The 15,251-nt window shown below is 43.4% G+C and overlaps 1 protein-coding gene and 1 pseudogene across 1 annotated transcript in view; one reads left to right on the top strand and one right to left on the bottom strand.

Moving 5' to 3' along the window:
- The window catches only part of Htt (huntingtin), a 143,534-nt gene extending 130,692 nt beyond the window's left edge, over positions 1-12,842 (bottom strand). The window contains exon 1 of the mRNA XM_027387134.2: positions 12,601-12,842. Within this exon, the coding sequence (XP_027242935.1) occupies positions 12,601-12,842 (242 nt within the window). The remainder of the gene's footprint in view (positions 1-12,600) is intronic.
- On the top strand, positions 1,523-2,995 carry LOC103159624 (annotated as a pseudogene).
- Positions 12,843-15,251: the final 2,409 nt, after the last annotated feature.

The raw sequence follows: 15,251 nt of genomic DNA, 5'->3' as shown, positions 1-15,251 counted from the left end.
GGAATTGGATGGATTTTTAGAGACAAGTCAAACTTATTTGTTTTTCATGAAAAGTAAGATGAATAAAAGAAACTGCATAGCTCTGAGCAGGAACTGTATCAACAAGGTAAAAACAATCCTGGCTCTCCAACCACTTGGAACTACATCTTAAAAAACGAAAACAAGCTTCAACCATTTTCTTCTAAATGTGCAATGAAGCAATCTACAGAGGCTCACAATTACAGAGGTATGTAATGCATTTTTAAATTATCTAAAAACTATCTCTGAAAATACGAATCCAGGCCCTCTCATATGAATTCTTAACTTTAAAATTACACTGATTGTGCTTTTTAAGATGTAATTCCAGGGGCTGGAGAGATGGCTCAGTCGTTAGGAGGGCTTGGGTCCTTCCAGAGGACCAAAAGTTCAGTTCCCAGGACCTGTATCAGATAGCTTCACAACTACCTGTAACTCTAGATACAGGGAACCCAATACCCCTCATGTGCATAGCCCCCCCACAGATTATATATATACACCAAATTAAAAATAAAAATATTTTTTAAATGTGATTTCATACTAAGAGGGTAAACTGGACAACTCAAGGAATTTGAAAACATTCCTATTCACCAGGATTTACACACGCACACGCGCGAGAGCGTGCGAAATCATGCAGGAAGGTCTTTAAGCAGCAAAACCCTACAATCTTCTAACAGTCTTCTGTGGGACACAGAAGAAGCCATCTAAGAAAGATACAAGAATCAGTATGGTGTACAAAGGTTCTTCAAATACAAAGACAGACTGAGGCATAACGTACTGTACAATGAAGAGTTCTATTATCAAGAGACCCTCCTTATTTTAAGATAGCTAGAGCCAGGCATGATATACATCTTCAATCCTAGAATGCAGGAGGTAGTAGAGGCAGGAGGATCACAACATGTTCAAGGCCAGCATATGCTACAAAGCAAACAAATCCAGAAAGAAAGAAAGAAAGAAAGAAAGAAAGAAAGAAAGAAAGAAAGAAAGAAAGAAAGAAAAAAGACAACCAAGTGATGGTGATGCACACGTTTAATCCCAGCACTCAGGGCAGACAAGAAAATCTCTGTGAGTTCAAGGTCAGCCTAGTCTACAGGGTGAGTTCCAGAAAAGTCAGAACAGCTACACAGAGAAACTCTCTCAAAATAAAGCCAAAATAATAACATTAATAATAATGCAAAGGGAGGAGATACACACAGAGCATCAAGGAAACTTTAAAAAAGAGTGTCCACAGTGGAAGGACAAACAAAAAGTCTATTTCACACCACACACAAAAACTAACTCCTGATACACAGCCAACTTCAATGGGGAAGCAAATCAATGTCAGTCATTTATGCAACAGAATCAGAAAATGTTTCATGACCTCAGGTTGATTAAAAATTCATCAAAAAAAAAAAGAAATAAAAGCACCATAATGGAAAAGTATGGCAAACTGAACTTCATCAAAATAAGGGATTGCTCAAAATAAGGGTTAAAAAACACCATTTTGTAAGGGAAAAGACAGGCCACGATGGCAGGAGGTATGCTCACAGCAGCACTTAATTGTATTACTTAATAACCCAAACATATAACTAAGATGAGAAAAACGTAGCATATTCATACAAAGCAGACAGACTAAATGGGTAAATATTAAACCAACAACACTAAACACAAAAAGACTGTGACACACATGTGAGTGTCAACAGGTGGTGCTGTATGATTCTATTCACATGATACTCAAAACTGAGTAACACTGTAGTAAAATTCAGTGGGTAAAATGTAGGCTACAGGGTCTGGAGAGATGGCTCAGAGGTTAAGAGTGCCGACTGCTCTTCCAGAGGTCCTGAGTTCAATTGCCAGCAACTACATGGTGGCTCACAACCATCCATTATGAGATCTGGTGCCCTCTTCTGGTGTGCAGATATACATGGAAGCAGAATGTTGTATACATAATAAATAAATAAAATCTTTAAAAAAAATGTAGGCTATATTTTCTCAAGGCCAAGTTTAATCCCCATTGTGATCTTTTGTGTTCTGACAAATAAAGCTTGCCTGGAGATCAGAGGGCAGAGCTAGCCACTAGTTAACCATAGAGATCTGGAGATCTGTAGAGAGGAGACAGGAAGTAACAACATGGGGTAGAGACAGGAAGTGATAAGGCAGGGTGTAGACAGAATCTCTGCCCCATTCAGTCTGAGGAGTCAGAGGAAAGAAGTGGCTGTGGCTGCTCCTTCGCTTCTCTGATCTTTCAGCTTTTACTCCAATATGTGACTCCAGGTTCTTATTGACAAGACCAATTTGGATCACACTTCAAATCCCTGTCACAACTACTGTCCCCAAAAAGTAAGAAAAGCCCAACAAGATTGTTAAAAGTATGTAATTCTGTGGTGAAACTATACATCAGTGCAGAAAGGTGCCAAAGGTAAGGAAGAAACACTAAAGAGCCCGGTGTGCAGCGCTGAGGCCCAGACACCACCTCAGGCAGCCCCCGAGGGGCCTGGGGGTGGGGGTGAGCAGCTGGAGCACGGTGCTGAAAGGGATCCAGGAGGAACTGACTGACTTACAGAGGGATCCTCCTGCTTAGTGTTCTGCAGGGCCTATAGGTGATGACTTGTTCCACTGGCAGGCCACCATCATGGGCCCAAATGACAGTCCTTACCAAGGAGGTGTTTTCATCCTGACCATCCACTTCCCCACAGATTATCCTTTCAAGCCCCCAAAGGTTGCTTTTACTACCAAAATCTATCACCCTAATATCAACAGCAATGGCAGCATCTGCCTGGACATCCTGAGGTCCCAGTGGTCCCCAGCATTGACCATGTCCAAAGTTCTCTTATCTATCTGCTCACTGCTCTGCAACCCCAACCCTGACCACCCACTGGTACCAGAAATAGCCCACACCTACAAGGCCGACAGAGAGAAATACAACAGACTAGCAAGAGAGTGGACACAGAAATATGCTCTGTAAGTGCCTCGAAGACTCCATGGGAGACACTGTCTAAGAGAAAAGGCAGAATGGCAGTCCTGAACTATTGGCACTCACAGAACATCCTACGTTCACACACGTGTTGACCACTCACTTTCTCTGGCTGCAGCATGTTGGTGCCACTTTCAGCCATTGTGGCCTTGACAGTATCACACCTTTGATGCCAAATCAGCAACCATCGTTATGATCTGCAGTCTTCCTGGTTACTAGAATTGGTCTATGCCCAGCTTGTCTGCTTGTCTCTGGGGAAGCAAGCCACCATGCATGCCTCCCCTACTTGTCCTCAAATGGTGCCACTAGTCACCATGGCACTATACAGGGGCCCAGTCTGCTCCCTAACCACATGCCCTTTGCCTTTAGAACACAGTGCTATCCAGAGGGCCCAGGGCAGAGTGGGCTTTCTCCATACTCTTGTCTGCCACAGACCCATGTCCTCAGGAGTCCAAGTGTATCCTGGAGGCTCCTGGAATTGGGACAGCATCACGCGAAAGTGCTTCTGCTGCCTTCTGCCACCATCCTCTGTCCTCTGTAGTGCTATATGCTGCATTTCTCTCCTCACAACAAATAGCAAGTGGGGAACATCGGGATCTATAAAACATGTAACACCCCAAGAAAGAGGATGACATCATCTGACGTGGAGAGATCGGGGAATATATATATATATATTGAGGCTTTCCCCGCTCTTCTGCCACTGGGAACTTAACATGAAGTTCAAGCATAAGCCATTCACAGACTGGAACACAAGAAGAGGGACTTTAAATGCAAATAAAAGTGGAATTCCCTGAGAACTGTGAATGACAATTGATACTCTTTTCTCCTTTCAGACTGTATAAACTTGACAGGGAGGAGGAGGAGGAGGAGGAGGAGGAGGAGGAGGAGGAGGAGGAAGATGAGGAAGAAGGAGGAGGAGAAGGAAGGAGGAAGAAGGAGGAAGAAGGAAGAAGAAGGAAGGAGGAGGAGGAGGAGGAAGTAGAAGAGAAAAAAAGAAAGAAAGAAAGAAAGAAAGAAAGAAAGAAAGAAAGAAAGAAAGACTAATGAAGAGGATTCAGCTGAAGGAAATGCCACCAATGCTAATTTCTGACTAACAATGGTGGCCAAGTTTTATACACTGTTTTACATGCACATTTTAGTACATTTTTGTGTGTATGCCATGGCACTCATGTGGGCATCAGAAACAACTTGTGGAAGCCAGTCCTCTCCTTCTACCACACAGGTCCCAGAGATCCAATTCAGAGTGTTGTCAGACTTGGCAGCAAGCACCTCCTCTCACCATCTCACTAGCCCACAATTTTGCTTTGGGTGTTTTGAGACAGGGTCTCACTATGTAGCTCTGGTTGTCCTGGAACTCACTCTGTAGACCAGGCTGGCCTCAAGCTCACAGAGATCCTCCTGCTTCTGCCTCCCCATTGCTAGGATTAAATGTATGGGCAACCAAGCCTGGCCTGCCCACATTTTTTTAATAAAAAAGAGACAAAGGCTCTAAAGCATGAAACTGGTAAATAGAAAAAAAAATACTTGAAAGACAAAAGTAGAAAATATGAAAAATGATGTTCAACAAAACACAGACCATAACTCAATGCATAAGTACTTCCTGAGAATTTGTCATGAGCCTAGAACTCTGGATTTAGTGATTAAAATACAAACAGTTCTCAATGACCTGGTGGCACAGGCATAGGGAAGCTGGATCCGCCCTCTTATCTGGGGTGGGTGGACCCAGTGGCCCAGACCGACCAGCTCAGCTACCACCCAGGCCCACAGCTGGGCCTTGGGTTGGCCCACCCTAACATCTACCCTATCTAGGACCTGCTGGAGCTTGTGAAGGGACTGGTCCTGTGGAATCCTACAGAATCTCCATGACTCAGGGCAGCTACATGATAACCCCGAGGCATTTCAGTGAGGATCCAGTGATGACGGTGTACCAGAAACCAGAGGCCTTGAACCAGACCAATGACTCATTGCAATGAACATTTGCTAGTAAAGCTGACTGGACAAAAGGGTATGGTGTGTGACACATCACTCCCAATGCCACCAGGGCAACTGAAGAGGTGATGGATAGGTAGGAAAGATGGAGAGGCAAAGAGGATTTTTGGTTTTGTTTTCTTGTTTGTCTGCTTGCTTTGCTTTGTTTTAGTTTTCTTTTGGAGAGTTGCAGCAGTGAAGGGAGGACATGGGGGGGACTGGGAGGTAAGCAGAATTAGGGTGCATGATGTGAAATTCCCAAAGAATCAATAAAGAAATTAACTGAAAACAAAAGTTCTCATCCAGCTCCCTCTAGAACCAACACATGTCATTCTAGCAAAAATGAGGAAGGAACAAAGAGCTGCACATCACCTCCTCAGTTCTCACAACTATCCTCACTTTAAGTATGAAAAGATCAGCTTAGAGAGAAAGATCTGTCAGCAGAGCCGAAAATCAAACCCAAGGCTAACAAAGGAAAGGTGATAGCTAGAGTACAAATACACAAACCAAAGCTTTATGTCAGCATACAAATGCCGTTTGACTAGGGAGTCAAGGCCTAGGACTTGCCCACCCCATAGTCTGTATCATTGAAAATGACTACCAGAGCTTTTCCTGCTAATGAGTTAATAGCAACAGAAGGTACTAGCATGTGTAATTCAAAAATCACCTGTTCATCATAAAAAATCACAATTACAATATGTCAGGTGAAAATTTGTAATGTACTTTAAAAAGCAATCTTAAAAAGAAGAGTTACAGGGGTGGCTGGTGGTGATAACAGAACACTGTTTTTACCATCATAGCTTGTATACTTCAAATGGTTATATTTTTATAACATGTTATTTTACCACAGGGGAAAAATAGAAAAAAAAAAAAGAAGAAGAAAAAAAAAACTACTAAATCACCAAAGATCTGACATTACAGAAAATGTTACATAAGTAGAATCATACATTATGTAGGCATTAGGAACTAGCTTGCTCAATGTCCTATAATCCCTGCTATTCATCTGAACTGTTGCAGGTATCAGCAGCTATACACCTTTTTGTTGCTAAGTAGCTTAACTTAACTTCTAAATTGATTCCAATTTGGGCCATTACCCCTAGAGCTACTGATCATTTGCATATAGATGTTTATGTAACTCTAAATTTTAATTCCTCCAAGATTAATGCCTGGGAGTGCAATTGTTAGGCTATGTAATAATTATGTGTTGGTCTACAAAATGTAAAGGATGTGTGGGGAAAAAAAACTTACGGAACTCACTACTTTGAAAGCTAATTTATAAATATGTTTGTATCTTTTTAAAGGAGTTTCAACACAGGTACACGCATGAGTGGGCAATATGTCCCCCAGAAAACATGGATTATTAAATGAAAATTCTCAATGCTAAGCATGGATACCTTCTTACAAGTTATTGGTCAGGGAGACACCAGAAGCACAGCCCCAACCACCACCACCCCAAAACAACACAGGCTATTTCCATTGCTCTTGTTTGTCCAATGTAACTAGATGGTAAGACCTAATTGCTGAATATATAACACACTTTGGTTGCATAAAGGACACCAGATAACTAAAGATAGAACTGACTGGAAAACTTCCTCTTGGCTGGCTAGTTTTCATAATCCCAGAAGGTGTTATACAGGCCACTGGGAAAGAATTGACATCAATGGCCTTATTAAGCACTGGACCCTGAATGCTACAATATTGGCAATGGAGGCAAAATGTGACTACTGGTGCAATAGTCGTATAAAGGATACAAGGATAATCAACTACTTCCTGACTAGATTTAAAGCCTGCTCCATAAAAGGTATAAACCTAGTCCAAAGCCCATGTCTCAGAGGAAGGAGGTTACAGGCCCTAAAAGGGAACCTTACTATTGTTTCTCATAACAGACATATTGTTAGACTGCCTTCTAAATACTTATGTTTATATCCATAGATTAGTAGTACAGTCTACATTGATCAAATAAGCTTCTTTTTGGGTCCCTTTATAGATCAGTACTTTTCCCTAGCATAGGATGGTCTCTGGGAGCCCATTCCACATGGAGGGATACTCCCTGAGCCTAGACACAAGGGGGTTGGCCTAGGCCCTATCCCAAAGGATATGACAGACTTTGAAGACCCCCCTACAGAAGGCCTCACCCTCCCTGGGGAGCAGAAAGGGTATGGGATAGGTAGGGTATTAGTTGGGGGGGGCAGGAGAGGAGGGGAGGGAGAGGGACCTGGGATTAACGTGTAAAATAATCTTCTTTCTAATTAAAAAAAAAAAAAGAAGCTTCTATTTTCAGTGGGCAGCAATTCAGAGACTCATAGTATACTGAGAAGTGATTGCTAAATAGTCAGCCTAAATGTGACATCTAAATCAACCCCCACTCCCAAGGTTCAGGGAAGAAGGGGCAGAGATAATTTTGGAGCCAGGTTTTAGGGAGTTCTATGAAATGCTGTCTTCCAGACATGACATGGCTGTTGCCATAAAGAATTTACTGCAGTTATGGTTACCTATACAAGACATACATAAGAGAGCACACCTTTAATTCCAGCACTGGGAGCCAGAAACAAGTGACTCTCTCTGAGGCTAGCCTGGTCTACAGAACTAATTCCAGGAAACCCAGGCTATAAAGAGAAAGAAAGCCTGTCTCAAAATACCAATAATAAAAAGAGAATAAAACATATGTTTCATAACTTGACTTGAAAAATGATATTAATTTTAGCACTCGTTCTCTTATATATTGTCTATGGGTGCTTTCATGCTACAATGGCAGAGCTGACTAGCTGTGATGAAAACATTATGTCTACAGAGCTTGAAATATCGACTATCTGGCTATGAAAGCTTGCCAATATTGATGAACTAAATAAGATTGATACATAGAGTCAATCTCAAATGGCTTCTTTGTAGAAACTTGATGTGGGATGGCCCTCTATATGCTGTGAATATGTTTTATTACCATTGGTTAATAAAGAAGCTGATTTGGCCAATAGCCAGGCAGAATATAACTAGGTGGGAAATCCAAACAAAGATACAGAGAGAAAGAAGGCGGAGTCAGAGAGATGCCATGTAGCCTCCAGAGGAGTTAACATGCCAGAGCATTACAGATTAGTAGAAATGAGTTAATTTAATTGTGAAAGCTAATTAGTAATACGCCTGAGCCATTGGTCAAACAATCCTAATTAATATTAAGCCTCAGAGTGGTTATTGGGAACTGGCAGGTGGCAGAGAAACTTCCAGCTACTGAAACTGACAGAATGATCCTACAATTCATATAGAAATGCAAGGGACTCAGAATAACTAAAGCAATGCTGAAAAGGTTGGGGGACATACTTCATAATTTGAGATCACAATACAAACCAGTAATCAAGAGTATACAGTACTGGCAAAGAACAGATACACAGATCAATGACAGAAAAGGAAGTAGAGAAATCTACATGTAGAAAGGTAGTTAATTTTCAACAAAGATGTCAATATGATTCAATGAGAAAAGAACATTCATTCTCTTTAACTGAAGTGCTGGATTCCATATGCAAGAGAGTCAGGACACTACCTTAACCACAAACTCAAAATGGATCAAACTTGAATGTGAGTGCTACAACTCTACAATTCTTAGAAGAAAGGAGCAGTATTTATGATTTCAGATAATGCAGTGGTTTCTTAAATATGTAACATACTGCAAAGACAAAACAGACAAATTAGACTTTATCAAAATGTAAAGCTTTTGTGCTCTGAAGAATACTATCAAGAAAGTGAGTCAGCCAGGCAGTGGTGGCACATGCCTAGAATTCCAGCACCTGGGAGGCAGAGGCAGGAGGATCTCTGTGAGTTCCAGGACAGCATGGTCTACAAAATGAATTTCAGGACATCCAGGACTACACAAAGAAAACCTGTCTCAAAAAACCAAAAGAGACAGAGAGAGAGAGAAAGGAAAGGGAGGAAGGAGGGGAAAAGGGGAGAGGAAGGGAGGGACTGACAGAGACAAGAAAGAAAAAGAAAGAAAGAAAGAGAGAGGGAGGGAGGGGAGGGAGGGAGGGAGGGAGGGAGGGAGGGAGGGAGGAGAGAGAAAAGGAAGTGAGTCAAGGAACTGAGCTGGGTAAAAGTACTGGCTTTACAAGCCTAAATCCTGAGTTTAACTCTTCAGCATTCATGCAAAAACTGGGTGTGGCTATAGGCATGCCTGTAAATCTCACTGTGGTGGGTAGGGACAAGCAGATCCCCAGTGTTTTGGCCAGCCAGCTTCAAAGAAATCAACAGCTTTAGGTTCAATCAAAGACATGGAGAACAATAGAGGAAGACACTCAACATCCTCTTTTGGCCTTTGCATACCCCACACACATTATATACACTATACACCACTCAACACAGACTACACACATGTCATACACTACAGGGGCATATCTATAGTATGCCAGTATCTGTCAAGAGGACCACAGCAAGTTTTGAGGACAACTTGTGCTATATAGTATACTAGATCAGGCAGAGGTACATAGCAAACTCCTGTCTCAAAAATAAACAAAATGAAAAGACAAATTATATCTGATAAGGGAATAATACCCAGAACATGAGAAATTGCTATAAATCAACAAGACATGTAACAAAAAAAAAAAAAAGTGCAAGAATGAAGACTGGGACTTGGAGAACGGGTTCCTGATCTTATTATTGAACTTCCTAGACTTAGTTTATCTTATAATAAACTCTTGCCTTTGCCTGTTGAAGCTTCTGTAGCCAGGTTTTCTATTTGGAGCCAAATGCAATAACTGATAACACCAATGTGGCTTTCCTCTACCCTTTGTCCCTCCCCAACAACACTTACCCTCACTTATTCCACCCAGAAAAAAAATGTCATCACTAATCCCCACTCAAGAAAGCTTTTGACAACTTCTCCCTGCAGGAACACTACTCTTCCATACACCCTCCTAGTAGATTCTTGACTCTTTAAAAATGTTTATTCCAAAAAGTCTTCAACTAGATATTACCTAAACATCCTGTCTAAAACAACACTTTAAGCCCTGGCATTTCCTAATTCCCTTCCCTACTTTACTGTACCTCATCACTTATTAAGATACTATCTTACTATATCCCTCCCTAGAATTTTAGCTTCATGAGAACATAACTGTTACCTGCTAAAATCCGCAGCTAGAATAATGCTAGGCAAACAGGAGATGATCAGCAAATATTGGTAAATGAATGACTACAATCAGGAAAAATGAGGTAGGAATCTGAAGAGTGAAAAAGGTTAAAAGTGAATGTCAACTGCTTAAGGCCCATCAGACCCCCCACAGCCAGTCCCAAAGAGCTCCTGCATCCTATACACTGATCAGAGAAAGGAGCTCTCAGCTATTTCAACAGAAGCCCACGCACGGCTGTGACACTAGTTCTCTGTAACACAATGAGAGCCATAAAAATAGAACAGATTTATTCTAAAATTGTTTTGGCTGGTCTCAATTTGGAGGAAAAGAAGGGGGGGGCTTTTAACTGAAGCAAGTGGACAAAAATGCCAAAATTGAAGCTTCCAATCAGTATGTTTGTTACTTATCATTAATGAACACCTGTTTTTCCAACAGCAAAGTATACAGAAACAGGAGATATATGCTTTTAGTTAAAATAAATACAAGCCTAATGCAGCTGATTATGGGAAATATTCCAGTTAGTTCTTGCTATACAGTGAACTAACAAGGTTTTAAAACTTTTAAAAGCTTTCGTTCCAAACTACTTTTGTCTATAAATAATTTAAAAATCTGTCCTAACATATGCCCAGATTTTATCTGAAAGGACACATAATGAGTAACAGTGCTTGCTACTGCGGACAGAGTTAGGCACTCAGGAGAATGGGGAGGGAGATGTTTTACTATTTAACCTTTCCTAACTTTGGAACTGGACCATGTTAATGAATTACTTATGCAAAAACAGATTGAATTTGTGCTTGAAGCAGCTGGAGAGAAATCACCCTACCCCACCCCGCCCCAACCCTCCCTTACAGAAGATATGAGGAATATGTGAACTTGCACAATTCCTAACACCCAGAGAGACAGAGTCGTGTTAAGAATCTAATAATTAGAAAATACTTATACAGCCAGGCATGGTGGCACATGCCTTTAATCCCAGCACTGAAGAGACAGGGGCAGGAGGATAGATATCTGTGAGTTCCAGGTCAGCCAGAGTTACACAGTGAGACTGTCTCAAAATATATTACTTATCTAAAGGGAAAGATTTTTCTACTCAAACCCTCTTTGACCTTATAGAAGAAAAATTTATTCCTATATTTTATTCTATCAAATAAGCCAACATTTTTCCCCAAATCTTCATTTAAAAAAAAACAACAACAAAAAACTAGATTCCCAGGGCAGCAAAAAGGATCCTATCAGAAGCACAAGAACAAGAAAAATTACTAAAAATAGGCTGGGAATATAGCTCAGTGGTAAAGCACTTGCCCAGCATGTGTGAGGCCTTAAGCTAAATTCCCAGCAACAAAACAATTTTTTTCCTAAATGAGGATTAATAATGGGATTCTTCAGTAGGTTGTTTCCTGAAAGTTCTCCTTATTAATTATAGAAATCCACATTAGAAATAAAATGTCCAGTTGAAAGGCCTGAACTGCAAGAAAGTACAGGGCTGAACACTCATCGTGGACTTCCAGGAAATGTCTTGATCATCATTTTCTTTTTTAAGACTATTGTTATTCATGGTCTCTCTTCTGTTTCAAATATTCTCACCAGTCACATGCAGCAAGCTTCTGAAGGATGACAAGATGTCAGCAAAGAATTAAATAGGAATTTTTTTCACTGGCACACAGAGTGGCCCATGTTCTAAAAACAAGTCTGACTGTAACACTGATAAAAATCATTCCCTGATGTAAACTGCGCATCACCAACATGTCCATTTTATTTCCAGCAGAAAATATAGGCAATAAATATCAATCGACATACATACATACACACACACACACACACACACACACACACACACACATATATATATATATGACACAGAGACATATAATTTTTATTAATAATCACACCTAAGTAACTCATCATGTACTTGACAACCACAGTTCATCCAATTACCTGCAGGCCAATAGGAGCATACAGAAACATACCTCTCCAGTGATGCTTAAAACCTTGTTACTACACTGTAACATGAACTAAACGAAACACCAGGAGAATATAAAGCGCCTGAAGTCACAGGCTGCTTCAAGTGTCACTTGGAAAAAGAATATCCAATTTGGATGGTTCACATTCCCCCACCCTCAGCACTCCCGCTGAGGCCTCCTAAAAGCATTATGTCATCCACTATCCGCACATCACTCGCGCTGTCCTGCGCTCCCAGCATCTAGGCCTACCTAAGGAGGCGACCCGGGAGACAGGTCTCGCCCTCTCCAAGTTCTCTTGGAGTCATGTGAGCCACAGCCCCAGTTTCTCCCGAAGACAGAAACAAGTTCGCTCCCTAACTTCACAAGCTAAGAAGGGCGAAAGCACTGGGGGCGAGACGCCCCTCGGCGAGTCCGCCGCAGGCCTGACCAGGCTCTGCCTCCAGTGAGGAAAGCTAAAGACCCCCACAAGGCGAGGACCCGGGCCAGGAAGAGGACTGGCGACCCTCTCTCTGGGCAGGGAATCGCGCTGGCTGTCTCCAGCACGCAGGCCAGGGGAGCGGCCCAGGGCAGGAGCTGCGGCGCCCGGACTCACGGTCGGTGCAGCGGCTCCTCGGCCGGACCGGGCAGCGGCGGTGGGGGCGGTGCAAGCGGTGGCGCCTGACCCTGAGGCGGCGGCTGAGGGGGCTGAGGCGGCGGCGGTGGTGGTGGTGGCGGCTGCTGCTGCTGCTGCTGTTGCTGTTGCTGCTGCTGCTGCTGCTGCTGCTGTTGCTGCTGCTGCTGCTGAAACGACTTGAGCGACTCGAAAGCCTTCATCAGCTTTTCCAGGGTTGCCATGACGGCCTCCTGCCCGGCGGGACAGACCCCGAAGGCTTGGAGCCTAGTCGCCCTCAGCGGCGCCACTTAGCAGCGGGGAAATGAATGGGGATCTGCGCGGCGGGCAGAAGCGGAACCAAAGCGCCCAGCCATCTTGGGCCCGTCCCGGCAACCCCCGCGGCGCCTGCGTCCTGTGACGTCATGCCGACGGAAGAGAGGCCACGCCGGATCCGCAGATTTGACAGGCCGAAGCGTCATTTTTCCCAATGCCTGGTTGTAAGCATGCCGGGCCTCTGCCAACTTGCTAAGAATCTCCGCCCCTACGATATGACCCCGCCCCTCTCCGGCAAACCAAGCCTCTGATTGGAGGGAGCGGGGAGAGAGCGTGATGAGGTAGGCGGGGCGGGTTGCTAGATGAGGGGCGGAGCTGAACCAAGAGTGGGTTTGAGGGGAGTGGCCGAGCACTAGATTAGGAGTTACAGGACAGAAAAAAGAGGCGGGCGGAGGAGTTGGCAACTCAGTAGGGTTTGGGGAGACATGGAAGACTAAGAGGTTGGAAAGGGGAAGGGCAGCAAAGAAATTTCCCTGCAGAAAGCCACCCATGGCGGTGGTGGTGCTCAGAACCCGAAACCCAGAGAGGCACTCATTGTCCGCAAGCTGACAGATGGCCTGCTATACAGTCCCGAATGCAGTATGCTAAGGGCTCCCTGAAATGAGAAGGGAACCAGAGTGACCTTTATGCAGGACCAAAGAACCCTTGTGATCCGTGGACCCCTGAAGCACTGGTTAGCTCAGACATGAAAGCCTATAAAAAAAAAAAAAAAAAAAAAAAAAAAAAAAAAGGCGGCACCAGACGATGTGCTGTGGAGGAAGCTGATAAAGGGTTCCAAACAAGTAGCAGTGCCTGCAGCCCAAAGAGAGGCTGGGGTTAGTGCAACTCTGATCGGACACTTCAACTTCACAGTGCTGGACCATGGCACTGCTCTGGTCATCAGCCAGAACCTACAAGGGGCCTCATCGCCACCAGAGCTGAGGTCCTTGTCTCCAGAATCTCCATCTCCCACTGGTGAGCAATTAAACAGGAAGCTTAGAATAGTATGGATACACCCAGCTCCTTCAGCCTGTCCAGCAAAAGGTGTTGGCTTCAGAGAGATCTGACTGGAGGTGATGCATTTAGTTAGGAACCCATTTAAGCTCTTCAGGCTACCCCTAAGACTCAAGAGCCCTATTCCATGGCCATGAGAAACTCCTCCATCTTCTCAAAATGGCCAAGTACACAGGAGCCAACACTACCCATGGGAGGTATAAGCAGCCAACCCCTGTTAAACTGAGGACAGCAGAGAAAGTCTTTAGAATTCCATGTCCCTCCAGTTACTAATGCCACTGTCCGCTGCATAAAGCCAGTGCCAGCTCCCACATGAGGCAAGTTCTAACAGCTGGTAGTTGCTAGTAGGCAGACATGGAAGGCCCAATGAGCCCTGCCTCTTAGCACTGTCTAAGTATGGGCAGCTGACTTCTGACTTCTAACCAATACAAGGCGAAGTTAATGGGATGTCACACTGTTGTTAGGTTACAAATGTAATTTTAGTCCTGCTCACTACCATCTTCTCAACTTGCATTGATTTTAAAATTAGATTTATTCTTTTTATGTGTGCATGTTTTACCTGTCTGTATCTGTTATACCACATGTTTGATGCCTGAGGTCAGAAAGTACATCAGATCCCCTGGAACTGGAGTTATAGGTGGTTGTGAGCCACCATGTGGGTGCTGGGAATCAAACCTGGGTCCTCTGCAAGAGCAACAAGTGCTCTTAACTGTTGAAGCATCTCTCCAGCCCCGATTACACACATTGAGAAAGAGCAATTGGCAAGACTGACAAAGAACTGCCCATGGTCAACATTCAGGCCTGATATTGGTGGTCTATCAGCCCACAAAGAAGTGGACTCTGCCAACATCACTAAAGCTCTAAGATGATTCTTTTGAAGCCATTCTTTCAGATAAGAGGGAAGTGGTACCAGACTGCCCACTGTGAGAAGCAGGCAGCAGAGGACTTACATAAGCTGGGCCCATAGACCCACAGAAACTGGGAGTCATCATTAGATATTTATATTCTCATAGTTCCACAAACTAAAAATTAAAAATCCAGGTGTTGGCAGAGCAGCTTCCACTTGAGGCTTTACACCATCCTTGCTCTGTGTCTGTCCCCTAATTTTTTTATAAAAATGTAACTGGATTAAGATCTAATAGCCTCGGTTTATCTCAATACCTCTTTAAAGACTCTCTCCAGGACTTAGTGGTGCATGCCTGTAATCCCAGCAATAGACAGGTTGAAGCTGGAGTATTTCAAGTTCAAGGACAGCCTTGGTTACAAAGTGAGTTCCAAAACAGATTGGCTGCATATCAAGACCCATCAGGAGAGGGGAGAGGCCA

The sequence above is a fragment of the Cricetulus griseus genome (genome assembly GCF_003668045.3).
Source record: "Cricetulus griseus strain 17A/GY chromosome 1 unlocalized genomic scaffold, alternate assembly CriGri-PICRH-1.0 chr1_1, whole genome shotgun sequence".
Classification (NCBI taxonomy): domain Eukaryota; kingdom Metazoa; phylum Chordata; class Mammalia; order Rodentia; family Cricetidae; genus Cricetulus; species Cricetulus griseus.
Note: the sequence above shows the minus strand (reverse complement) of the source record. Positions and strands in the feature narration are given on the sequence as shown.